This window comes from Palaemon carinicauda, chromosome 14 (genome assembly GCF_036898095.1).
Source record: "Palaemon carinicauda isolate YSFRI2023 chromosome 14, ASM3689809v2, whole genome shotgun sequence".
NCBI lineage: Eukaryota > Metazoa > Arthropoda > Malacostraca > Decapoda > Palaemonidae > Palaemon > Palaemon carinicauda.
In genome coordinates this window covers 119130090-119156107 of record NC_090738.1, presented here as the reverse complement: position 1 = coordinate 119156107, position 26018 = coordinate 119130090, and the positions used below count along the sequence as shown (strand labels likewise).

The window sequence follows — 26018 nt, the reverse complement described above, 5'->3', positions numbered from 1 at the left end:
TCAAGATAGAGACGAATAGTGCCTTTGGGTCATTAGCCGTATGATGATTATGAGGATGATGATGGTGATATATATATATATATATATATATATATATATATTATATATATATATATATATATATATATATATATATACACACACACATTGTGAATTATCCCTGAATCATAACACTAAGAAATACAGATTTGGAAAGCTAAGAACATCTCAGTTTCTTTAAAAAAAATCATATACACATTAAATAGGTAGAAAAGAAAGGGGTCTGGTGACAAAGAAAGATTGAAATGACAGCACGAGGTAGATTTTAACATAGAGAAAAATAAACGAGAAACAAGAAATTAAAGCACAGTCTGAAAAGATATTACTCTCGGGGTTCAATGGGTCTGACTTTTTTCTTTCTTTTTTTTTTTTTTTTTTTTTTTTTTGCATTTGTACTTTGTCAGATTCTAACCTTGGCCATCGTGCTCGTCTTAAAGAACCTTAATACTTTTAACAAAGAGCCTCTTCACCTTTTGATCAAGAAGGTCCTTACATAACTGCAAGAGGTCCAGAAGACTATCAGAATGCTTACAGTAATGAACTACCAAGCTTTTTAACCAACTGGCAGTAATTTGTTTAGCAATATATGATATATGTGTACATATAACGTATATATATACCCATGTATGTAGACGTGTGTGTGTATATATATATATATATATATATAGATATATATATATATATATATATATATATATATACTGATATATATATATATATATATATATACTGTATATATATATATATATATATATATATATATATATATATATACTGTATATATATATATATATATATATATATATATATATATATATATATATATATATACATATATATATCATGTGTATAGAGCTAAGTAACCTCAAGGAATGCCATTATAAAAATCTTGAAATATCCTTCCTAGACGATTATAATTTTTCTGCCACTTAGAAAACATCAAAATTTGAACAAATGAAAAAACGAATATCACTGAAAAGATCACAATGGCCACATTTAATCACAAACGTACTTCCTCCTAACTCTTCACTTAAAGATTTCACAAAACACTCAAGGGACACATCACAAAGCAATCCAAATGCCTCGAGAAGTCAGACCTACCCTGTAAGAATCCTATTGAGACTAAAGACACTCCAAGGAGAGTTCCTGCTTATATACAATTGCACCAGCTTGCTAATCCTCTTTAATAGCTATTTTTTTATAGTTTTTTGGCCGAGACAAAATATTTTCAAGGAGTAAACTGAAGCGTCTCACTTGGCACTCTTCAAAGAAAATGAAAACAGATGCTTCCGCGTGGGATCATAGTACAATAGGAATCTTTTCATTCACTGTTGCATTTGTTTGTTTCCCTCCCACCACCGGTTAATACATTCTTATCAACCCCCCCCCCCCACCCAAGATAAATAAATGTCTTAGGGAATTACACATGTATCGATTTGCGTAAGATAAATAATTCAGAATCGGCATTCAATAACAAACCCAGATACAACTGAACTATGAAAGCATAGGTAATGATTAATTGAGAGCAAGGAAGCAGCCATGCAAAACATATAAGGGATAAACATCTTAAGCCTTTCAAGGTCATATTGCAAACTATCACTCATCTCATTCCACTTTAACATGGTTTTGATATATAGTTTTCTTACGTGAAAAATAAGTGAATGAAATATTAAAAGTAAAAATAACACTACAGAAAAAGATAACACAGAAATCAAAGTGAATTAATATAGTTTATAACAAATGTAACAGCCGCCCGCTATACAATATAGACTATTGAAAATATTTAACTTGAATTATACTTCTGTTTCCTTTACAAAAATTTAAGATGTATGAGCTTATCTGGAATAAAGACAACAGACTAGAAAAGATGTTTTTTGTTGTGATACCACAGAATGTCACTTCCCAGCCATAAGTCAAGATTATTTAACAACGATGGGAATTTCATTCAGTGACTTATAGTTAATTAACATCTTGGTAACAACTAAGAAGCCTTTCGATACCCTTATAACTTGAAAGTTATTTATATAAATAAGGTATACAAAACTAATAGTCTGTATAACGATGATTTACGATCAAATAATGTCACCTTACCATTCCGCAACATAATACCAGAATTTAACAGCAAACACTAAATTCAAATGCCAACTTTTGTCTGAAGAGGACCCACACAAATGTACTCGCCCCACCCGCATTTATTAATTATATATATATATATATATATATATATATATATATATATATATATATATATATATATATATATATATATATATATATATATAGTGTGTGTGTATATATAAATACCTTTATATATAGGCCTTTATATACGAATACATACACACTCTGCATATTATTGAATATTTATATATGCTCTATACAGACAATATACTCGCATGTGGAAAAAACCGAAGATATCTAATGTCCACTGAAAATTAAGTAGATCTCCCAAACTCTTATTTTATCAGTTACACGTTAGACTATTTTTTACCCAGGAACGCAGCTGTCTCTCTACAACCACAAACGAAATAAAAACCGGTAAACTTGAATATGTTAGTTGTGCTGCCGAGTAGAATGCGAGAAGACAATTACAACTATATTAAGCATATAATAGAACACCTAGCTTTCTTTTTGTAATCATTTTTATGTCTATAATATAAAGAAATGAAATGTTGAAGACTTTATTTTTTTAAATAAATAGGAGTACTTACTCATAAAAACTCTAAATTATTTTGAAAGGATATGAATTGCTTTTCATACCTTACCTTAGAACAAATATCAGTAAGAAATAGTAAGCGAACATGAATTGCAAAACGACCATTTACCAAAGGAGATGACCAAATCATGAACTTTCGGCTTTTAAGCTCCGAACGGGTCTATCTAAAGTCATCATACGCTACTATATATACTGGCAGATTAATTCTGAACACTTATTGCCATTTTTTTTCTATGCTTAAAAAGCAGGAGTAAGATCACGATCAATTCCTGCAAAGCCAAGTTCCTGAGACTAGTCGCCTCTTTCATCAGGTGATCCTTGAGAACATCATTGGCTAAACTAACTATTACACGATACACGATATCTCAAATATCATTGGATGGTGAATTATGACCAAATATCCTTAATTTTGAAAGGTTATCTTCTTCTTCTTCTTCTTCTTCCACTAACGCAAAGAGCCTCAGTTAGATTTCGCCAGTCGTCTCTATCTTGAGCTTTTAAATCAATACTTTTCTATTTATCATATCCTACTTCACGCTTCATAGTCCTCGCCATGTCGGCATGGGACTTCCAATTATTCTAGTGCATTGTGGAGCCCATTTGAAAGTTTGGTGAGCAAATCTCTCTCGGAGAGTGCGAAGAGCATACCCAAACCATCTCCATCACCCACTTACGGCACTCGAGTAATCACTCTTATAGTTTCATTTCTAATCCTGTCCTGCCATTTGATCATTCATAAAAGAAAAAAAAACATGAATCGTCTTGAAAACTTTAAATTGAAAAGCAGGACAAAAAGTGAAAAATCTAATATCATCAGAGATTCCTAGCAAAAAAAAAAAAAAAAAATAATAATAATAATCTTGCCGTACAAAAAGTTATCAATAATTCTACAGTCCCTTAGAAGAACCAAATAAGTATCCTTAATTCAATTGCAAGAAACGTTCGAATCCTGAGGCATAAAATGAAAGGTCTAATGACTGAAAAAAAATAGACAAGGCCAGACATTTTTAGTAGAAGACTAGAACTAGAGTATATCTATTTATCAAGTCGGCTCGATTATCGAGTACTGCATAGTATCGCTTCCCCATGTGCAATTTCAAGAACATCTTGAAGTACTCTAAGAAGATTTTGGGATGCTGCAGTGAAAAATAAAGTCAAACAACAACAAATATAAACATTCCTTGGGTTATGCCTTTGCAAAAATGTGTAAGAATGGCGTGTTAAAAGCAAAAAGAAAGGAATTTCATTGCAGAATAGATAACCAAGATTCAAATTTCAACCCAAACCCCTAATTCGTCAAAACAAAACATTACACAAACTATTCCTTATCTTATCCTACGCCGTTCAGCCCAACCAGGATATAACATAATATCATCTGGTGCTGATTTTGAGTAACTGCGGTGTGTATGTACATGGTTTGATGGGAAAATCGTTAGTGGAATTTATCCTATGGTGAAGATATATTTAGCTAGCTGGATTAGCATAACTTATCAAACATAATATACTCCTGGACGGTATTGCACTAACAAAGCAACTGGGACATACAAAGCACAAAGAAAAATAAAGAGAGAGAGAGAGAGAGAGAGAGAGAGAGAGAGAGAGAGAGAGAGAGAGAGAGAGAGAGAGAGAGAGAGAGAGAGAGTGCAGTACAAGAAATTGTATAAAAGTGCCATATATTCAAGGGTAGACAAAGCAATTGGTTGATACATAGTTTTCTGTCGTTGTAATATCGCTGTTATTTATTTACAAATCTAAATTTTGACATGAATCTGATATGATGAAACAAAAGGTATAGAGTTAAAGATTCAGCATCTGCAGCAGACTTATTGCTAAACAGACTTTTGACGCGGTACATTTTGATAAGTTTCATATTTAAAAACAAAAATATTTCTCAATCTAATTTACAGAACAGAAAGAACAGTGAATTATTAGGTACATGTTAAAAAAAAAATCTAAAGCTACGGGGAACTTAGTACAGATTTTACAAAACTATCAAAGCCTTAAAGGTTTTAAAGTTAACATATGAATGGCAGAGGCAAGGACGGTGACATTGCCCTAGCAAGCAGGAGGACCGTGCCCAAAAGACTGAGTACCCAACCACACTCTCCACCCAAGCTAGGATCAGGGAGGGCCAGGCAATGGCTGCTGACGACTCAGCAAGGTACACTTATAGGCTCCCTCAAACCCCCATTCCTTAGCTCACAAGGATGGTGAGGTTGCAGCCACTGAATAAACTAACGAGTTTGAACGGGACTCGAACCCCAGTCTGGCAATCACCAGGCAGGGACGTTACCAATAGGCGACTATATCCCTAAAATAATAATGTATATAACGTGCCATAAGTCAAGTATTTTCTAACCTCCCACGGTTAATTTCACTAAGCAGAGAAATATTTCTTATTGTCAAGATTTGACATTGCTCCTTGTATTCCAACAAGTTGTGTAACAGTTTCTGTTCATTATCTAAATATTCATCATCTTTCTTGTCGGAACACAGCTTCAATTGTTTTAAATATTGCTGGTTTACCTCGAAATATATATGGTTACTGTACTTAGAATTCCTGTTTTGTTATATATTTTCAAATTGGAAATAAAAAAAAAAAAATTGAAAACCTAGGTCTTCCAAATGACAATTCTTATCTGTTAAGAAACCTAGAATGATACTCCATGGTAGATTTGCGAGAATGGAAATATTCTTGATAAAGATTAATGTAAAATGAGTTCATTATATATGAACAAAAAGAATTAAGATAAAATAGAAAACTGCAATAACTAAAACAAGACATAAAATCTTACTCATTGAAATTAAATTGTCATAATTAAGGTGGGGCGAAATAAGTATTCCTCTTGCATTATTCATATGATATGAGACGCAAGTACAATAGTACAGTTAAACTTCCAATTCAAGTTTCTTATATACAGTGACAAAGGGTTAATGTAAACAAATTATATAACGTAATTACAATTTATTTATTGTAATAATATATCCATGAGTGAAATGATGGAATGCAATTACATCTAATAAAAGACAAAGAGAAATCTTTATATTTTATTTAGAAGCACTTGCGGTGGACAATGCCAGGGCCGGACTCGTCGTATTCCTCCTTGGTGATCCACAAGGCCTGGAAGGTGGACAAAGAACCAAGGATGGAACCTCCGATCCAGACGGAGTACTTCCTCTCAGGGGGAGCGATGATCTTGATCTTGATGGTGGATGGAGAAAGAGCAGTGACTTCCTTCTGCATCCTGTCAGCAATACCAGCATACATGGTGGTACCACCAGACATGACAATGTTGGCCAGCAGATCCTTCCTGATATCAATGTCGCACCTCATGACGGAGTTGTGGACGACCTCATGAACACCAGCAGATTCCATACCAAGGAAAGAAGGCTGGAAGAGAGACTCGGGGGCACGGAAACGCTCGTTACCGATGGTGATAACCTGACCATCGGGAAGTTCATAGGACTTGTCGATGGAGGAAGAAGCAGCAGCAGTGTTCATCTCGTTCTCGAAGTCCAGGGCAATGTAGCAAAGCTTCTCCTTGATGTCACGGACGATTTCACGTTCAGCGGTGGTGGTGAAGGAGTAGCCACGCTCAGTCATGATCTTCATCAAGTAGTTGGTGATGTCACGACCAGCCAAGTCCAGACGGAGGATGGCGTGGGGAAGAGCGAAACCTTCATAGACGGGCACCATGTGGGAGACACCATCACCAGAGTCGCAAACCTCACCAGTGGTACGACCAGAGGCGTAGAGGGAGAGCACAGCCTGGATGCAAACATATGTGGCGGGCATGTTGAAGGCCTCAAACATGATTTGAGTCATCTTCTCACGGTTGGCCTTGGGGTTGAGGGGAGCCTCTGTCAACATTGTTGGGGACTCCTCGGGGGCAACACGGAGCTCATTGTAGAAGGTGTGGTACCAGACCTTCTCCATGTCATCCCAGTTGGTAATGATACCATGTTCGATGGGGTACTTCAAGGTAAGGATACCTCTCTTGCTCTGAGCCTCATCACCAACGTAGGCGTCCTTCTGACCCATACCGACCATCACACCCTGGTGACGAGCACGGCCAACGATGGAGGGGAAGACAGCTCGGGGAGCGTCATCACCGGCAAAGCCAGCCTTGACAAGACCGGAGCCATTGTCGCAAACTAACACCGCGGCCTCTTCGTCGTCACACATGGTGGTGGCTGGTTATGGGTTCAAGATCGGGCCTAAAACAAAAGTAAATGGTGAAAGGTCATTTGAAAATGTAAATTAACAAATATATTTGACCAAGTTTTACTGTATTAGAAATTAACGTTTTCTTTATCATTACATTAGATACTATATTAAAGAGACCTTAGAATAGGTTGATAGTTTTAGGAACAATCAAAATAGTCTGCAAGTTTATATACCTCTCTAATAATACAGAAACTAAATAAGATCAAACTCAAGGTGTTATGATTATGTTGACGAATCATATGCAATTAATTATACTACCATACTTGAATTGTCTAACAGTTATTCATTTGCTTCTAGTAAAAGTTATTTCCTCACCAAAACCTCACAAAAAAAAAAGAAAAAAAAAAGATAAACTAAGTAGATATCTTGAAAACATAGAAAGGTCATCTATAGAATAGAAAGAGGTCAGGACAACCATACAGGCTACTGAGACATTATGAAATAGAGAACCATCTAGTCTGAGGAACCTTACGCTTGAAAAACTTTAGGGGTGTGAAGGAAAATATGGAAGTAAATAAGCACTGATAAGACATTATATATATATATATATATATATATATATATATATATATAAGTAATATCTTTTCAGTACTTAATTGCTATTGGTTTGGGAATGCTCCTCACACTCTCCAAGAAAGATCAGTTCACCCACAGTTTAACTGGGTTCCACAAGGCATTAGAAGAATTGGAAGACCCAGGCCTACATGGCTAAGGACTATAAAGCGTGATGTAGGAGATGAATGGAAAAGTATTGAATTAAAATCTCGAGATAGAGACGAATAGTGCCTTTGTTTCATTAGCCGTATGATGATGATGAAACATATATATATATATATATATATATATATATATATATATATATATATATATATACATTGTGAATTATCTCTGAATCATAACACTAAGAAATACAGATTTGGAAAGCTAAGAACATCTCAGTTTCTTTAAAAAGAAAAAAAAATCATATACACATTAATTAGGTAGAAAAGAAAGGGGTCTGGTGACAAAGAAAGATCGAAATGACAGCACGAGGTAGATTTTAACATAGAGAGAAATAAACAAGAAACAAGAAATTAAATCACAATCTGAAAAGATATTACTCTCGGGGTCCAATGCGTCTGACTTTTTTTTTTTTTTTTTTTTTGTCAAATTCTAACCTTGGCCATCGTGCTCGTCTTAAAGAAGCGTAATACTTTTAACAAAGAGCTTATTCACCTTTAGATCAAAAAGTTCCTTGCAAATCTGCAAGAGGTCCAGAAGACTATCAGATTGCTAACAGTAATGTACAACCAAGATTTTTATCCAATTGGCAGTAACTTGTTTTGCACTATATGATTTATGTGTATATGTGTGTATATATAACGTATATATACCCATGTATGTAAACGTGTGTGTGTATATATATATATATATATATATATATATATATATATATATACATATATATATATATATATATATATCATGTGTGTATAGAGCTAATTAACCTCAAGGAATGTAATTTTAAAAATCTTGAAATATCCTTCCAAAACTATGTTAATTTTTCTGTCATTTAGTCTACATCAAAATTTGAACAAACGAAAAAACAAAGATTATCGAAAAGATCACAATGGCCACATTTAATCACAAACGTACTTCCTCCTAACGCTTCACTTAAAGATTTCACAAAACACTCAAGGGACACATCACGAAGCAATCCCAATGCCTTGAGGAGTCAGACCTACCCTGTAAGAATCCTAATGAGACTAAAGATACTCCAAGGAGAGTTCCTGCTTATATACAATAGCACCAGCTTGCTAATCCCGTTTTATTGCTATTTTTTTATAGTTTTTTTGGCCGAGACAAAATATTTTCAAGGAGTAAACTGAAGCGTCTCACTTGGCACTCTTCAAAGAAAATGAAAACAGATGCTTCCGCGTGGGATCATAGTACATTAGGAATCTTTTCATTCATTGTTGCATTTGCTTGTTTTCCTCCCACTACCGATTAATACATTCTTACCCCCCCCCCCCCACCACGAGATAAACAAATGTCTTAGGGATTTACGCAAGTATTGGTTAGCGTAAGATAAATAATCCAGAAACGGCATTCAACAAAAGATCAAGATTCAACTGAATTATGCAAACATAAGTAATGATTAATTGAGAGCGAGGGAGCAGCCATGCAAAATATATGAGGGATAAACACCTTAAAGCCTTTCAATGCCATATTAAAAGTGGTCTTTAATACTTTACAGCAGAAATAGAATGCAGACTGTCACTCATCTCATCCCGCTTTAACATGACTTTGATATACAGTTTTCTTGTGTAAAAATGAAGTGAATGAAATATCTAAAGTAAAAATAATATTAGAAAGAAAAATAACACAAAAATTAGTTTAGTAACATAATTCATATCATGTAAACACCCACCCGGTATACATAATTGATAAAATGTTGAAAATATTCTAAATAAAATTATATTTTTGTATTGTTTACACACATTTAATATATATGAGCTTATCTGGAATAATGACAAGAGGCGAGAAAAGATGTTTTTTCGCTGTGATACCAAGGAATGTCATTTCACATCCATAAGGCAAGATTATTCACCAACGATGCTAATTTCATTCAGTGACTCATAGTTAATTAACATCTTGGTAACAACTAAAAAGAAGCCTCTCGATTCCATTATAACTTGAAAGTTATTTATATAAATAGGGTATACAAAATGAATATAATAAAGGATTGCCAATATATAATGTCAGCTTACAATTCCGTGACATAATGCTACAGTTTAACCGCAACACTAAATTCAAATGCCAACATTACCATCGAAATGGTCAAGGACTTTTATACTAGACCAGCAATATTTTAGCTTCAATATCAAATTATCAGTGACGTTTTTCACTCGTTGGACATAATTTCGTCTGAAGCGGACGCCCACATACAGACTCTCCACACACATTCTCCCAATCTCTTTATTTTATCGGTTACACGCACGACCATCTTTCACCCAGGAAGGCAGCTGGCTCTCTTCAACCACAAATGAAATAAACACTGGTACACAATTATCTATTATTGGTGGATAATTACTAGAAGTATTTCTAAGGGGTTACTTCACTTTTAAACAACGAATTTATATACCAATTCTTAATGTGAATAATATATACCAGCATTTTTTTTAAGGGAATCATAATGAAATATTTCCTTTTAATATTCTATGGCGTAATATCAATTCTATTGTGTTTCGGTTTCGGTAACATAATCGGTATTGTATTTCAATTCAAAGCTCAGCGTTCAACCTCTTACGATCACCTATAAAAGAATAAAAAAGATTTATCAAAACTACATGATGTACTTTATGATTTAAAAATAGTCGTTAAGATCAGATATAAATTCAACAAGCATCGCCAATTTCATCAGGCATCCTCAAATGGATTATCAAGAGCATAGGCCTGTTGCTGAACTAAGGATTTGTAGCATTATAGACTTAATGTATTTAAAGAAAATAGAATAAAAGAAACTGAATCTCACATCATCGTCTGGAAGTGAATCATAATTCAGCCATGAAAAATCATGCTCATTGATGAATAAATCAATGATCTTTTGGAAACAATGCATATTCATATCAGATATTTAAGATGATATCCTGAATTTGTATTAAGAATAGCAAGCTGTGAAAATCTGTGTAATCAAATAACATACAGTATGACACTTACCATATGCAATACATACCAGAAGTTAGGATAGTGCATTATGAATACAAAGGGGGTTATAAAAATTATAGAAACGCTATGAAATTTTTATTAAATGGATAGAATTACAGCCTCATACAGAAATAAAATTCGTCTTTCTTACAGTTTGTTAAGGAAATATTGCTCTGTTTAAAGTTTTTTTTTCCACTTAAAAGCACTTGCGGTGTACAATTCCTGGACCAGACTCATCATACTCTTCCTTGGTGATCCACAAGGCCTGGAAGGTGGACAGAGAACCAAGGATGGAACCACCGATCCAGACGGAGTACTTCCTCTCAGGAGGAGCGATGATCTTGATTTTGATAGAAGATGGGGAGAGAGCAGTGATTTCCTTCTGCATCCTGTCAGCAATACCAGCATACATGGTGGTACCACCAGACATAACAATATTGGCCAAAAGGTCCTTCCTGATGTCAATGTCACACCTCATGACGGAGTTGTGGACGACCTCATGGACACCAGCAGATTCCATACCAAGGAAGGAAGGCTGGAACAGGGACTCAGGAGCACGGAAACGCTCGTTGCCGATGGTGATGACCTGACCGTCAGGAAGTTCATAGGACTTGTCAATGGAGGAGGAAGCAGCAGCAGTGTTCATCTCATTCTCAAAGTCCAGGGCAATGTAGCAGAGCTTCTCCTTGATGTCACGGACGATCTCACGCTCAGCAGTGGTGGTGAAGGAGTAGCCACGCTCAGTCATGATCTTCATCAAGTAGTTGGTGATGTCACGGCCAGCCAAGTCCAGACGGAGGATGGCATGGGGAAGAGCAAAACCTTCATAGACGGGCACCATATGGGAGACACCATCACCAGAGTCGCAAACCTGACCAGTAGTACGACCAGAAGCATAGAGGGAGAGCACAGCCTGGATACAGACATATGTTGCAGGTACTTGGAAAGATTCGAACATGATTTGAGTCATCTTCTCACGGTTGGCCTTGGGGTTGAGAGGAGCCTCAGTCAGCATGGTGGGGCACTCCTCAGGGGCAACACGAAGCTCATTATAAAAAGTGTGGTTCCAAACCTTCTCCATGTCATCCCAGTTGGTAATAATGCCATGCTCAATAGGGTACTTCAAGGTGAGGATACCCCTCTTGCTCTGTGCCTCATCACCCACGTAGGCATCCTTCTGACCCATACCAACCATCACACCCTGGTGACGAGCGCGGCCAACGATGGAGGGAAAGACAGATCGAGGGGCGTCATCACCGGCAAAGCCAGCCTTGACAAGACCAGAGCCATTGTCGACCACGAGCACTGACGCCTCTTCTTCGTCACACATGGTGGTGGTTGGTAGTAGAGTCTAAGTGAAACCCTGAAAATGCAAGAAAAGTGAATACTTTCAGATGTACTTGCTACTTCGGATATGAAATTCAAATATCATAATGCATCAGATCGTTATGTAAACTAGTTACGAAATGCAACTCGAATATTCAGAAAATCTATAAATAAATAATCATACACACACAGACACACAGACACACACACACACATATATATATATATATATATATATATATATATATATTATATATATATATATATATGTGTGTGTATATCAGTATATATATACACATATAAATATATATATATGCACACACACACACACACATATATATATATATATATATATATATATATATATATATATATATAAAACATTTCAATTAAATTTCATTAGGAGCACACCAATGATAGAAAGTTAAATAATGCCAATATAAACAGCATTTTGTATTATGTCTGTATTATGACCACTAGTGCTGAACTTTAATGCATTTCATCCCTGACATCTTTAAAGAAAGCATTCATTTCACAAAGTTAAGAGGTTTTCAGGATAGAGTTACCTATTATCCGTTTGTTATAATTACGTATGGAGAGAGAGAGAGAGAGAGAGAGAGAGAGAGAGAGAGAGAGAGAGAGAGAGAGAGAGAGAGAGAGAGAAAATTGGCAAGTAATCCAAAAAGGCAACACTTGTGATCCGTCTTGGCTTAAAAAATTGCACGTATATTACGTCAAAAACCCTTAATGCAATAACAGAAAATCTTTTAGCAAAGGCTCCAAAATAATTTTTCGTCTACCTTATCAGTGACATTTTGAAAAGGAAAATACTGAATAAAAAAACTTGGACAAATATCAACAAGTGTCGTAGATGAACGGAAATACTGCCTCTATTCTAGAATCTATACAAATGTTCATTATAAATGATTGAATAACCAATAAATAAAATAATCTTAAGGTATCTCCGGATACTAAAAAGTTCTAAAGCCTAAAAATTTAAACTGTCAGCCTTACTGGAAGGCGCCAATTTGCTCATAATATATCGGAGCGTTAGGCTCTTAACAATTAAAGAGAGATATATTAATAATCACGCAGAATCAATTCATTTTAATTTCGTTTCTACGAGAAAATAAATTTACCAAACTGAGGCAAGTTTTAAATATATAAATTTTATATCTCAAAAGGTTCTCTTAGATTTTTGTTAACGCTGATTCCATTTAATGTGTATTTTATTTTTTTTCGTTTCTTTTCCTCACTGGACTATTTTCCCTGTTGGGGCCCCTGGGCTCATAGCATCCTGCTTTTCCAACTATGATTGTAGCTTAGCAAGTAATAATAATAATAATAATAATAATAATAATAATAATAATAATAATAATAATATGCGCAATCATATACAGAATACAAAACTAAGAATATGGGCACTAGATATCAAAGTTTCTTAAGACTTAATTGTTCGTCCTAAATCAGTTACACTGATCAATTTATACAAGATGAAACTATATGGTCCTCTCTCCATTCGCAATAAATGGGAATTCACTAACTGAAGCAATTATATATAATCCGTAACTGTTGATAATTCTGATGAAGCAAAGCTTCGGAATAGTGAAACTTCATAGTGGACGTATAATCCAATTGTCTATCACAAGTAAGATGGAACCAGAATTCGAGAAAAACATCAATTTGCGAAATATGACTTTACAGCAAATTATTTTTTTTCTGGTAAGTTCAATACATTTAGTATGGATAACGTACACGAAAAAAAAAAAGTTATAACTATAGTTACTACTACTTTTGCTACTGTTCTGTATTTACTAAGACTTGAAATGTTAGTAGATTTGCAAGTTTTCTAATATATCGCTATTAAAAAAAATCTTCACTAATCTCATTAACACTTATTTTCACTCCTAGTACGTAAATTTATCTTTTAAAACCTGGTTCTTTCCCATTCTGTTCTACCCTGCTTTTCAGTTTTCAACACAATGCGCGTCTTATCTGGAGGACACTAATTATTCTCACAGAACGTGGGACTTACTCAGTGGGAGCCGTAAGAAGACTGCGGATCATGAGAAATTGACCCTTCTTTTATATACGGAGCTTTCTAAGGTTTAAGCCTTTCTGCCAAAAGTTGTAAAAAAAATGTGGTTAAATTTAATAGCATACAAGGCAACACCAACTTCTTTAGCAGTCTTGCAGAGAGTTATAAAAGTAATGGTTTTGTGTCAAAAAAATAATCCCAGGAATTTCTGTATATATGTTTGGTGTGACAATGAAGGGGGTGTAAATTAAGTGACCAGCATGCCTCTGTTACTGTCAATTAGCATTCGTGGAGGAATTCTAAATACCAAGTTACAGTTGGTTATTCAATTTAGGTGGAATTTATGCTTGCTTCCTGTGCAAAATGTACATTGACTTTAGCATAAAAAATATTTGTAGTTTAAAATTCTAAAGAATTAAAGTCACATGTGTTAGTGAGAAAACTATGATAAAGAGTCGCATTAAATATCCATCAATCAGCTATCAGGGTAAAAATGGTTGATTTCGTTTTTAAGTACAAAACTAGAATTCGACAGAAATGTGTGCTGGAAATTTTTTTAACTCTTTTGATAGCCGAATGATCATCCTCTAAATGTCCGGTTTTGTTCCAACTCTGAGTTATAGGTTGGAACACTGACCAATTATTATAAAAAAAAAAAAAAAACTTCGTTGTACCATTATTTCTGAGGAAGAGGGAATTCGGTAATGAAAACTATTTGGGACTTAAAATTTTCAAAATTTACACACACCTATATGCCTAGTGTACATATATATATTTTTTTGGGCTCAAGCCATGTCGTCCTGATGGAAGTTCCTATAGGGTAGCTTCCTAGGGTATATTACAACTACGGCGATATTCCCAGAGAATTTACCTTAAGGTACCAGAATTCTAACTCCTGGAGCGAATATCCCTCCTGAAAGGGATATCGCGACATATCAGAGGACGTGTTCTTGACACGCCACATGGCAATCTGCATCCCGAACAGAGATTTCATCTCGCAGGGGGCGATTGGCAAGAAACGAATTCGGGAAAGAAAAAGGGGAGCCGCTCCCAAGGCTCCCTATCTTCCGATTCGTATGCGTGCCTGGCGCCAATCCTGGCGCCATCTGTATTCCTTTTTGCGTAGCTTAACAACTCGGTGTTTTTTCCTGTGTTTCTCGCAAATCTTGGATTTATTCTACTTTTCATGGCTTCTCCGTCTACGTCGGCCTCTGATAAGTTGAGTACCATGTCTTTTATGTATAAATGTAGGCTCTGGGTAAATTTTTGAGTGATTAATAGGATTAATCTTTGTTACAAGAGCCGTAGCCTACCGGAGGCGTCATGGACGCTGTCGCTCGCTAGGTATAAGTTTAGTTAGTCAGAGCGACATTCCCGGTTGTTTTGCTTTAATAAATTTTAGCTATTTAGCATTACATAGGATTTCCTTTCGTGCTTAGTATTATTTTGGCGAAGTATTCGCCATTCTGGCCTACGCTAGGCCATGTAGCCTAGTCGTTTGGTCCTAGTACTTCATGCATGATTTTGGTTTTTCCGAGTGTAATAAAATTTTATTGAAGCTTTAGGCTATGTTTTATACATTTAAGATTGTGTGGAATATTTCCAAGATAGTATACGAGTGAGTTTCGGTGATTTAGGTAATCGATTCTCTTGGTGCCTAGGCTAAGTTGCTTATGGAGCCTTAGTATACTTTCTCATACTCCCCGGTTGCTTTCTTTTCTTCGGAGAAGGTAGGCAATCCCTTTCCCTCTGTTTAAGCCTTGGGCTTATCCCTAAGTGGTTTTTTCCGAATTAATTTTCGATAAAACTATACTGGGGTGTTACTGTACCTTCCTGTTCCAGTAAGTCTGGTTCAAAGAGGGACAGAACAACAGAGTTTTTAGTCTGAGTCTGTGCTTGTCTGGCTTGGGGTAGAGTCTCCCTCGCTGGCCTGACACAGACAAAGGTGGCTTAGCCTCCTTAGGTCACTACCGAAGGTTTCTGTGGATATGATTCCTTCTTTTGTGATCTACCAGACTAGTCCTTGTTGCTGTTCTCGGGGGAGGATAAGTTTCTTTCCCTGGGAGTGGCAACACCTTCCTTGCTTTGGTGCTCTGGGAGCTGGCAAGTATTGCTGGCCTCCCCCCTTAGATCTCCCTTAGGCTAAGATAAGTTTCTTGGCTGCGGGTGATCCGTCACTAAAGCAAGGTTGGTAGGACCCTCTTTTGTCCCTTCCCCCTCTTTCTCCGTAATGGCCTAGCCATTACAGTACTGTACGTCGTTCTACATCTGGACCTAGTATAGGTTAGGATGTGGAATTGACTCAGCCCCCTGCCGGCCGGCAGGGGTCTTATATTTTGAGTGCTGCCCGGACCTCCCTTGGTCCCTTATCCATGCCTGCCTGTAGAGCCAGACGGCATTGGCCAGGAAGCCTGAATTAGATTCTCCCCTTCCTTATATGCACTCTTTCGGATTGCCGGGCTTGGAGGTAGTGTACACTCTTATCCCGGCATCCATCCTATTTTTCTTCTAGTGCTGTACCCGACCCGGCTGCCGGCCTATGAGGCCGGCAGCCGGGCAGGTGTAGTCCTCTGGTTCTTTTGCTGCCAGCTGGCATCGGTCCTGTACCTTTGCCGGCCGGCTAATGTCAGCCCTTGTCTGCCGGTCACCAAGAGTGTGGCCAGCAGCTGGGTACTACCTTGTGTAGTTGCAGGCCGGCAGCCATTGCCGGCCGACATTGGCTGTTGCCGGCCGGCAATTGCTGCCGACCGGCACATGCATTTGAACCAGAGTTCTGCCGCCTTATAGCTGTTAAGTAGTATACTTTAAAGCTAGTTATGGTGTGTGCCGGCCGGCCTATACTGTACTAGTATTCTTCAGTATAACTTATACAGTAAGAGGAAAACTATAGTATGGGTTTTGGTACAGCACTGTGTGTCCTAACACTTTTGTGTTTTCTTGCACAGTCCTTTGCTGTTGCCCTACAGATAGGAAAGTGAGTTCTTTCCTGTCTATTATCCAGGATTTTAAAATCATTGCTTAGGTGTGAGCTCCACCTGTTTCCTCTGGAAACTTTGCATTGGTTACTCTAGAAGAGATTAACCATTTGATTTTATTATCTGGAAGGCTGCAACAATGGGTTGTGAGGGAAACACAAGTGTGTGTCTTTCCTTTCTGAATTGTTATGCTATACTATGCATATCCAGTGATACATAGTTCACTTGATACTCATGGAAATTTCTTCTCTTTACAGAAGGACCCTCCGAAGTGCGGAAGTGCTTTCTGCAACGTCCGCAGCAAGAACCTCTGCGGACATGAGTTTTGTAGGAGACACGCAGCATGCGCTGTCTCCAAGGATGATCTCCGGTATTGGGACCCTCAGGTATGTACTGTGTGCACTAACCTGATTACTGAGGCCTTTGATTCCCCTAGGACGGCGGAATCAAGGGATATAGCTAGGAAGAAGCTTCGTACCTGGGTAAGGGGCTTCCAAAAGAACACTTCTGGCCCTTATCTTCCAAGTGAGAAGATGAGGGCGTATCTTTTCCCTAAGGAATCAGCTGATGCAGTGATTCCCCAGCCTCAAGAGGAGATCCCCCAAGTTCAGATCCAGGTGGATGCTGAAGTCGCGGTCGCGATGCAAGACAACCAGTTAGATGACAGGATGTCTGATGTGGACGAGTGTCTGGAGGAAGACCTCTTGGCAGAAGCCCAGGATGAAGTTCAAGCCCCAGACGTTGTAGAGGTAGAGGTCGACGAGGTGTCGGCTACTCCGGTTCAGATTCCGGAGCCTATTCCCTCAACATCGGCCGGTCTCCCAGTAGAGCTGGGACAGGCCCTCTCTTCTATTGTTGGAATGATCCAACAAATGCAGAAGGAGAATCAGGAGAAGGCGGATGCAATGGAACTGCGAATGCAGTGCCTTGCAGAATCACATGGGCCCCAGAAAAAGCTCAATGTGAAAGACCTTCCCTTGAGCTCAGATGCTAACCCATGGAGGTATGCTGAGCACATGCCGATGACGACTGGAAAGATCGTCATCTCGGATAAGCTGGGCTCAGTTCCCCTGGAGGAGGTGGAATTCTGGCCCAGCAAGGCATCATATCCGGACTGTTATGTCCGGCTGAGGAAGGAACCAGCTTCAAAGGAGGAGACAGAGCCGAAGGAGGTCATAGTGATGGACCATGCTAAGGCTCAAGCTCTACTTTCATCCTCGATGAAAGAGAGGGGCTTCTCTAACTCAAAGGTAGCCGCATTGAACAGGAAGCTCCCTTCCTTTGTGTCCTCGCCTACTAGAGCCTTCCCCTTTTTACAGAAAGGGTTTGCGGCTGTACTAAAAGCAGTCGAGGCCGGCAAGCCTTGCCCCTCCCTAGAGGAGTGTAAACCCTTGTCGCTGGCCCTGCCTATGGACCACAAAGACTGGAAGGACGTCCATCTTATGTTCTCAGTTGGAAAGTTGGAGGCTGATATTGCCGGACGTCAGTTCGGCGAGGACCTCCCTAAGCTGTCTGACTTTCTTTTGCGAAGAGAGTTCGAGACAAAAGAAAGACTGGCTGCCTCAATGTCTCTTCAGACTACTCTCGAGACGATGGAAAGTGACCCCAAGGTCCATGAAATGTTCATGGTGGTGGCCAAGACTCATCTGGCCACAGTGACGAAGGACCTTTATGGCTTCGTCAAGGCAAGGAGAGCTTGTAGGGAGTTCGTGTTCACCTCGGCTACGGTGAGGCACGAGCCAAGGAAACTAATCTCCTCCAACATTTGGGGAAAAGACCTTTTCCCTACCGACTTGGTCAAAGAAGTTGTTGATAAGGCCGCCTTGGAGAATAGAAACCTTCTCCAGAAGTGGGGCCTGGCTATCAAAAGAAAGTCTTCCCCGGATGAGGGTCCTCAACCAAAGAGGAAGACTATGAGGACTAGGCTACCGTCTCGGCCAGCCAAGCCTGTTAGACAGCAACTGCAATTGCCATTGCCCCCAGTGCCCCAGATCGTGGCACAAACCCCGACCACTTTTCAGTGGGTACCCCAGGCCGTGTCGACACAGTCCACGGCATTCACCCCAGCGTTCGAAGGGCAGTCTACTTTCTTTCGAGCAAAGCCTAGAGGAGCAGCCAGAGGCTCATCTAGACGCCCCTCAAGGGGAAGGGGATTCAGGGGTGGTCGTGGTCAGGAAGGCAAGACCTCAGGACGGCAGTCCAAGTGAGGTGATACCGGTAGGAGGGAGACTTCTGAAATTTCGGGATCGGTGGACCTTCGATCCCTGGGCCCACAGCCTACTCAAGAATGGACTGGGCTGGAGCTGGTACAGCACTCCACCCCCGTGCCTTCGGTTTTTCCAACACTCCAATCCCGTTATGGAGGAGTACGTTCAAGAACTGTTGGAGAAAAAAGGGGATCCGAAGGGTGAAGCCCATCAATTTCTAAGGGAGGCTGTTTTGTGTTCCCAAGAAAGACTCGGAAAAGCTCAGAGTCATTCTGGACTTGTCGCCACTCAACAAGTTCATAGTGAATTGCAAATTCAAAATGCTAACACTGCAACACATAAGGACCTTACTGCCCAAGAGGGCATATTCCGTCTCTATAGACTTGTCAGACGCCTATTGGCACATTCCAATCAGCCATCGACTCTCCCCCTACCTAGGGTTCAGGCTACAACGAAGACTATACGCCTTCGGAGCCATGCCATTCGGGCTAAACATAGCCCCAAGGATTTTTACGAAGCTTGCGAGCGTAGCTCTCAAACAATTACGCCTAAAGGGAATTCAGGTAGTAGCCTACCTGGACGACTGGTTGGTGTGGGCAGCATCCGAGACAGAATGCTTGCAAGCTTCCAGTCAAGTGATCCAGTTCCTAGAGTACCTAGGCTTCAAGATCAACAGAAAAAGTCTCGACTTTCTCCATCTCAAAAGTTCCAGTGGCTGGGAATCCACTGGGACCTTTTGTCACACCGTTTCTCCACCCCGGCGAAGAAAAGGAAGGAGATAGCGGGTTCTGTCAAGAGACTTCTAGATTCCGAAAGGATATCAAGACGCGAGCAGGAGAGGGTACTGGGCTCTCTCCAGTTTGCTTCGGTGACAGACCCAGTGCTAAGAGCACAGCTAAAGGATGCAATCGGAGTTTGGAGAAGTTATGCATCAAACGCGCGAAGAGATCTGAGAAGACCAGCCGCTTCGGCTAAGTACTCTTCTCAGGCCTTGGTCCCAAGCCAGACATCTAAAGAAGTCGGTTCTTCTTCAGCCACCTCCCCCGTCGGTGACGATTCACTCAGACGCCTCGAAGTAGGGATGGGGAGGTCACTCTCATCGGAAAAAAGTCCAGGGGACTTGGTCCAAGCTATTCAAGACCTTTCACATAAAACTTTCTAGAAGCTATGGCAGTGCTCCTTACCTTAAAGAAAGTCTCCCCGCGTCACTCGATCCACATAAGGTTGGTGATGGACAGCGAGGTAGTTGTGAGATACTTGAATCGACAAGGATCGAGGTCACCACCTTTCAACCAGGTGATGTTGGCCATCTTCCGATTGGCGGAAAAGAAGAAGTGGTACCTGTCGGCAGTTCACCTTCAAGGAGTCCGCAATGTGACGGCGGACGCTCTATCCAGGTTCACACCGATAGAGTCGGAATGGTCCTTAGACGCAGGATCATTCTCCTTCATTCTGAATCAAGTCCCAGAACTGCAGATAGACCTCTTTGCGATGAAAGACAACAAGAAGTTGCCCCTGTACGTGCCCCGTACGAGGACCCCTTAGCGGAAGCAGTGGATGCAATGTCCCTCGACTGGAACAGATGGTCCAAGATTTATCTGTTCCCTCCTCACAACCTTCTGTTGAGGGTCCTCAACAAACCGAGATCCTTCAAGGGGTAGCGGCAATAGTGGCCCACAAGTGGCCGAACAGCGTGTGGTTCCCCCTGGCATTGGAACTGTAGCTGAAGTTTGTACCGCTACCAGATCCAGTTCTGACCCAGCGAGTCCAGAAGTCAACTGTCTGCGCTTCATTACAGAAAACCCGGACCCTGCAGCTCATGATTTTCTCTCCATAGCGGTGAGAAAGCGTTTCGGGATTTCGAAAGTCAGCATAGACTTCCTTGAGGAATATAAGTGCAAATCTACTAGAAGGCAATATGAGTCATCTTGGAGAAAATGGGTGGCCTTTTGTCAAGGCGAAGAATCCGCAGGAGATCTTGACAGACTTCTGCTTATCTTTCTTCTCCACCTCCATGGTCAAGGATTGGCAGCTAACACGATTTCAGCGTGTAAGTCTGCTTTGACAAGACCCATTCTATATGCCTTCCAGGTCGACCTAGGTAACGAGATCTTTAATAAAGTCCCGAAAACCTGCGCTAGGCTCAGACCTTCAGCACCTCCAAAGCCCATTTCATGGTCTTTAGACAAGTTCTTCATTTCGCTTCTCTGTTGAGCAATGAAGAGTGTGCGTTAAAGGATTTGACACAAAAAGTTATTTTCCTATTTGCACTCGCGTCCGGGGCCAGGGTTAGTGAGATTGTAGCCCTCTCGAGAGAGGCAGGTCGTGTTCAGTTCCTGGATGGGGGAGAACTGAACCTGTTTCCGGATCCTACGTTTCTCGCCAAGAATGAGTTACCCACCAACAGGTGGGGTCCCTGGAGAATCTGCCCTCTGAAAGAAGATGCATCTCTATGTCCAGTAGAATGCCTAAAGGTCTATCTTCATAGAACTTCAGACTTCAAGGGTGGTCAACTATTCAGGGGAGAAACATCAGGCTCAAATTTATCTCTGAATCAACTCAAGAGCGAAAATCACATATTTTATTCGCAGAGCGGATCCTGACAGTACACCCGCAGGTCCCGATCCGAGGAAAGTTGCCTCATCCTTAAATTTCTTTAATTGTATGGATTTTGAACATCTCCGTTCATACACTGGCTGGAAGTCTTCCAGAGTGTTCTTTCGCCACTATGCGAAGCAAGTAGAGGAACTAAAGAGATCTGTGGTAGCAGTGGGTCGCAGTGTTAACCCTACTGTTTAATTCTGCGAGGAACAGTGGTCTTAATTGGGACGATTAATTCCAGGGTGAGTGTGTAGTTACATACTGTACTACAAACTAAGTGAGGGCACTGTGTTGCCCATGTAGACTGTTCCATTTCCAAAGGTGAACTTAGCATAAGTGCAGACATGTGTGCCGAGCGTTTCTAACGCTAATGTCATTGATTTGTAATACAGACTTTTATGACTTTGATACCTCGGTATCTTAAAAGTGGCATTTAATGTTTTTTCTTTCAGACAAACAAGTTCTGTTTACTATCATACTTATGCTTAAGGTTTTGGGTTATCCTCTTCTTATGTATATATATATATATATATAATTGTGGTTAACCTGTCTATTTATTGCCTGTCAATAAACTGTTTCTTGAGAACCTTGCGTCTCCTTCACCTGTGTCAATTTATTGGTATAATTGAGCATTCATTCTATGTACCTTATCTGGGATAATTCTAATAGAATTGTTCCTTTATGCAAGCTATGTTGCATTGGTTTTCCTCCTATGCGGATATAAAACCTTTGTCCAATACAAGTATTGTGCGGAGAACTGGTCGATATTTCATATTGACGCAGTGATTCTTTACAAACTATGCTTTACTTAATATAGAGCGAGACCACTATATTAGCTTGCCTGGTATTCATACATAGGTATATGTACTCTTCGAGACTTTTCCAGAGTCTAGTAGGACTCTTCCCTGTAGGGGGCAGGAAGCTCTAACATGGTTTATAGTTAGTTGAAAAGATGTATAACGGTAACATCTTAGGTCTCTAGGTCTAGTCGACCGGGAAAAATTACATCCGGGGAGTACGGCACGTTCTGAGAATCCACAGATACAGTAATGCTCTGGTATACTTCCATCAGGACGACATGGCTTGAGCCCAAAAAACGGATTTTGAGCGAAGCGAAAAATCTATTTTTGGGTGAGATGCCCATGTCGTCCTGATGGACCCGCCCTTGCCTTTCTAAGAAAGGGCCGTAGGACCCCTCCCAACATACAGTATCTGTAGCACCTCGTGTACGCTACAAGGAATAGGGATGGCGCCAGGATTGGCGCCAGGCACGCATACGAATCGGAAGATAGGGAGCCTTGGGAGCGGCTCCCCTTTTTCTTTCCCGAATTCGTTTCTTGCCAATCGCCCCCTGCGAGATGAAATCTCTGTTCGGGATGCAGATTGCCATGTGGCGTGTCAAGAATACGTCCTCTGATATGTCGCGATATCCCTTTCAGGAGGGATATTCGCTCCAGGAGTTAGAATTCTGGTACCTTAAGGTAAATTCTCTGGGAATATCGCCGTAGTTGAAATATACCCTAGGAAGCTACCCTATAGGAACTTCCATCAGGACGACATGGCCATCTCACCCAAAAATAGATTTTTCGCTTCGCTCAAAATCCGTTATATCATCTCCTCTGCCTTACGTCTATTGACGCAAAGGGCCTCGGTTAGATTTTGAAAGTCGTCTTTATCTTGAGCTTTCAATTCAATACTTCTCCATTCATCATTTCTTACTTCGCGTTTCATAGTCCTCATCCATGTGGGACTTGGTCTTCCAACTCTTCTAGTGCCTTGTAAAGCCCAGCTGAACTTTTGGTGAACTATTCTCTCCTGGGAAGTGCGAATAGCATGCCCAAACCATATATATATATATATATATATATATATATATATATATATATGTTTGTATCTGTATATATATATATATATATATATATATATATATATATATATATGTGTGTGTGTGTGTGTGTGTGTGTGTATTTGTAGAGCTTATTCCAGCGTATGTTCCTAATTTAAGTACTTGGGAAATACTGTTGAACACGAGATACCATCGTCTTGTTTTAGTTAATATATCTATTTTTTTACATTTACTCCCGCTTGATCAAGTTCTTTTCCAACTACAGTAGTGTCCTCTTTTACATTTTAAGAAAGAATAGTCTAGATCCTTATGAAAATCAGATATCTCCAAAAATCTTTAATCCTACCTGATGTCTAAAAAAAAAAAAAAAGAAATCTTGCCCATATTTCTAATGGGCTAGGGTAAATCAAAACAATGTTAAATTAATTATTTATTCACTGTATAAATATACCAACAAACATGATGAATAGGAATAAGTAGATAAAGCCGGAATCTCTTGCAAGTAAATCATTTGCTTAGAAGCACTTGCGGTGGACAATGCCGGGACCAGACTCGTCGTATTCCTCCTTGGTGATCCACAAGGCCTGGAAGGTGGACAGAGAACCAAGGATGGAACCACCGATCCAGACGGAGTACTTCCTCTCAGGGGGAGCGATGATCTTGATCTTGATGGTGGATGGAGAAAGGTTGGTTATTTCTTTCTGCATCCTGTCAGCAATACCAGCATACATTGTGGTACCACCAGACATGACAATGTTAGCCAATAGATCCTTCCTGATATCAATGTCACACCTCATAACAGAATTGTGGACGACCTCATGAATACCAGCAGATTCCATACCAAGGAAGGAAGGCTGGAACATGGACTCGGGAGCACGGAAACGCTCGTTGCCGATGGTGATGACCTGACCGTCGGGAAGTTCATAGGACTTGTCAATGGAGGAGGAAGCAGCAGCAGTGTTCATCTCATTCTCGAACTCGAGGGCAATATAGCAAAGCTTTTCCTTGATGTCACGGACGATTTCACGCTCAGCAGTGGTGGTGAAGGAGTAGCCACGCTCAGTCATGATCTTCATCAAGTAGTTGGTGATGTCACGACCAGCCAAGTCCAGACGGAGGATAGCATGGGGAAGAGCGAAACCTTCATAGACGGGCACCATGTGGGAGACACCATCACCAGAGTCGCAAACCTGACCAGTAGTACGACCAGAAGCATAGAGGGAGAGCACAGCCTGGATACAGACATATGTTGCAGGTACTTGGAAAGATTCGAACATGATCTGAGTCATCTTCTCACGATTGGCCTTGGGGTTGAGAGGAGCCTCAGTCAGCATGGTGGGGCACTCCTCAGGGGCAACACGAAGCTCATTATAAAAAGTGTGGTTCCAAACCTTCTCCATGTCATCCCAGTTGGTAATAATGCCATGCTCAATAGGGTACTTCAAGGTGAGGATACCCCTCTTGCTCTGGGCCTCATCACCCACGTAGGCATCCTTCTGACCCATACCAACCATCACACCCTGGTGACGAGCGCGGCCAACGATGGAGGGAAAGACAGATCGAGGGGCGTCATCACCGGCAAAGCCAGCCTTGACAAGACCAGATCCATTGTCGACCACGAGCACTGACGCCTCTTCTTCGTCACACATGGTGGTGGTTGGTAGTAGAGTCTAAGTGAAACCCTGAAAATGCAAGAAAAGTGAATACTTTCAGATGCTGTAATTGCTACTCCGGATATGAAATTCAATTATCATAATGCATCAGATCGTTATGTAAACTAGTTACGAAATGCAACTCGAAAATTCAGAAAATCTATAAATAAATAATCATACACACACAGACACACACACATATACTGTATATATATATATATATATATATATATATATATATATATATATATATATATATATATATTTATATATATGTACTGTATATATATCAGCATATATATACACATAAATATATATATATATATATATATATATATATATATATATATATATATATATACTGTATATATATCAGCATATATATACACATAAATATATATATATATATATATATATATATATATATACACATATATATACATATACATATATATACATATATATACACACATATATACACACATATATATAAATATATATATATATATATATATATATATATATATATATATATATATATATATTTCAATTAAATTTCATTAGGAGCACGTCAATGATAAAAAGTTAAATAGTGCCAAAATAAACAGCATGTGTATTGTCTGTATTATGACCACTACAGCTGAACTTTAATGCATTTCATCCCTGACATCTTTAAAGAAAGCTTCCATTTCACAAAGTTAAGAGG

The 26018-nt window shown here is 39.4% G+C and overlaps 3 protein-coding genes across 3 annotated transcripts in view; all 3 read right to left on the bottom strand.

Annotated features, from left to right (window-relative positions):
* Positions 1 to 5697: 5697 nt before the first annotated feature.
* Positions 5698 to 7005, bottom strand: LOC137653667 (actin, alpha cardiac muscle 2-like). Its single transcript, XM_068387244.1, has one exon. The coding sequence runs from the start codon at positions 6936 to 6938 to the stop codon at positions 5805 to 5807; it is 1134 nt and encodes a 377-aa protein (XP_068243345.1). The 5' UTR covers positions 6939 to 7005; the 3' UTR covers positions 5698 to 5804.
* A 2695-nt stretch (positions 7006 to 9700) lies between these two features.
* On the bottom strand, positions 9701 to 14146 carry LOC137653666 (actin-2, muscle-specific-like). Its single transcript, XM_068387243.1, has 2 exons — positions 14029 to 14146; positions 9701 to 12030 (listed from the first exon to the last, which is right to left on the bottom strand). The coding sequence occupies exon 2, from the start codon at positions 11995 to 11997 to the stop codon at positions 10864 to 10866; it is 1134 nt and encodes a 377-aa protein (XP_068243344.1). The 5' UTR covers positions 11998 to 12030; positions 14029 to 14146; the 3' UTR covers positions 9701 to 10863.
* A 9931-nt stretch (positions 14147 to 24077) lies between these two features.
* The window catches only part of LOC137653247 (actin-57B-like), a 3492-nt gene continuing 1551 nt past the window's right edge, over positions 24078 to 26018 (bottom strand). The window contains exon 2 of the mRNA XM_068386616.1: positions 24078 to 25342. Coding sequence (XP_068242717.1) covers positions 24176 to 25309 — 1134 coding nt within the window. The 5' untranslated portion in view covers positions 25310 to 25342 and the 3' untranslated portion in view covers positions 24078 to 24175. The remainder of the gene's footprint in view (positions 25343 to 26018) is intronic.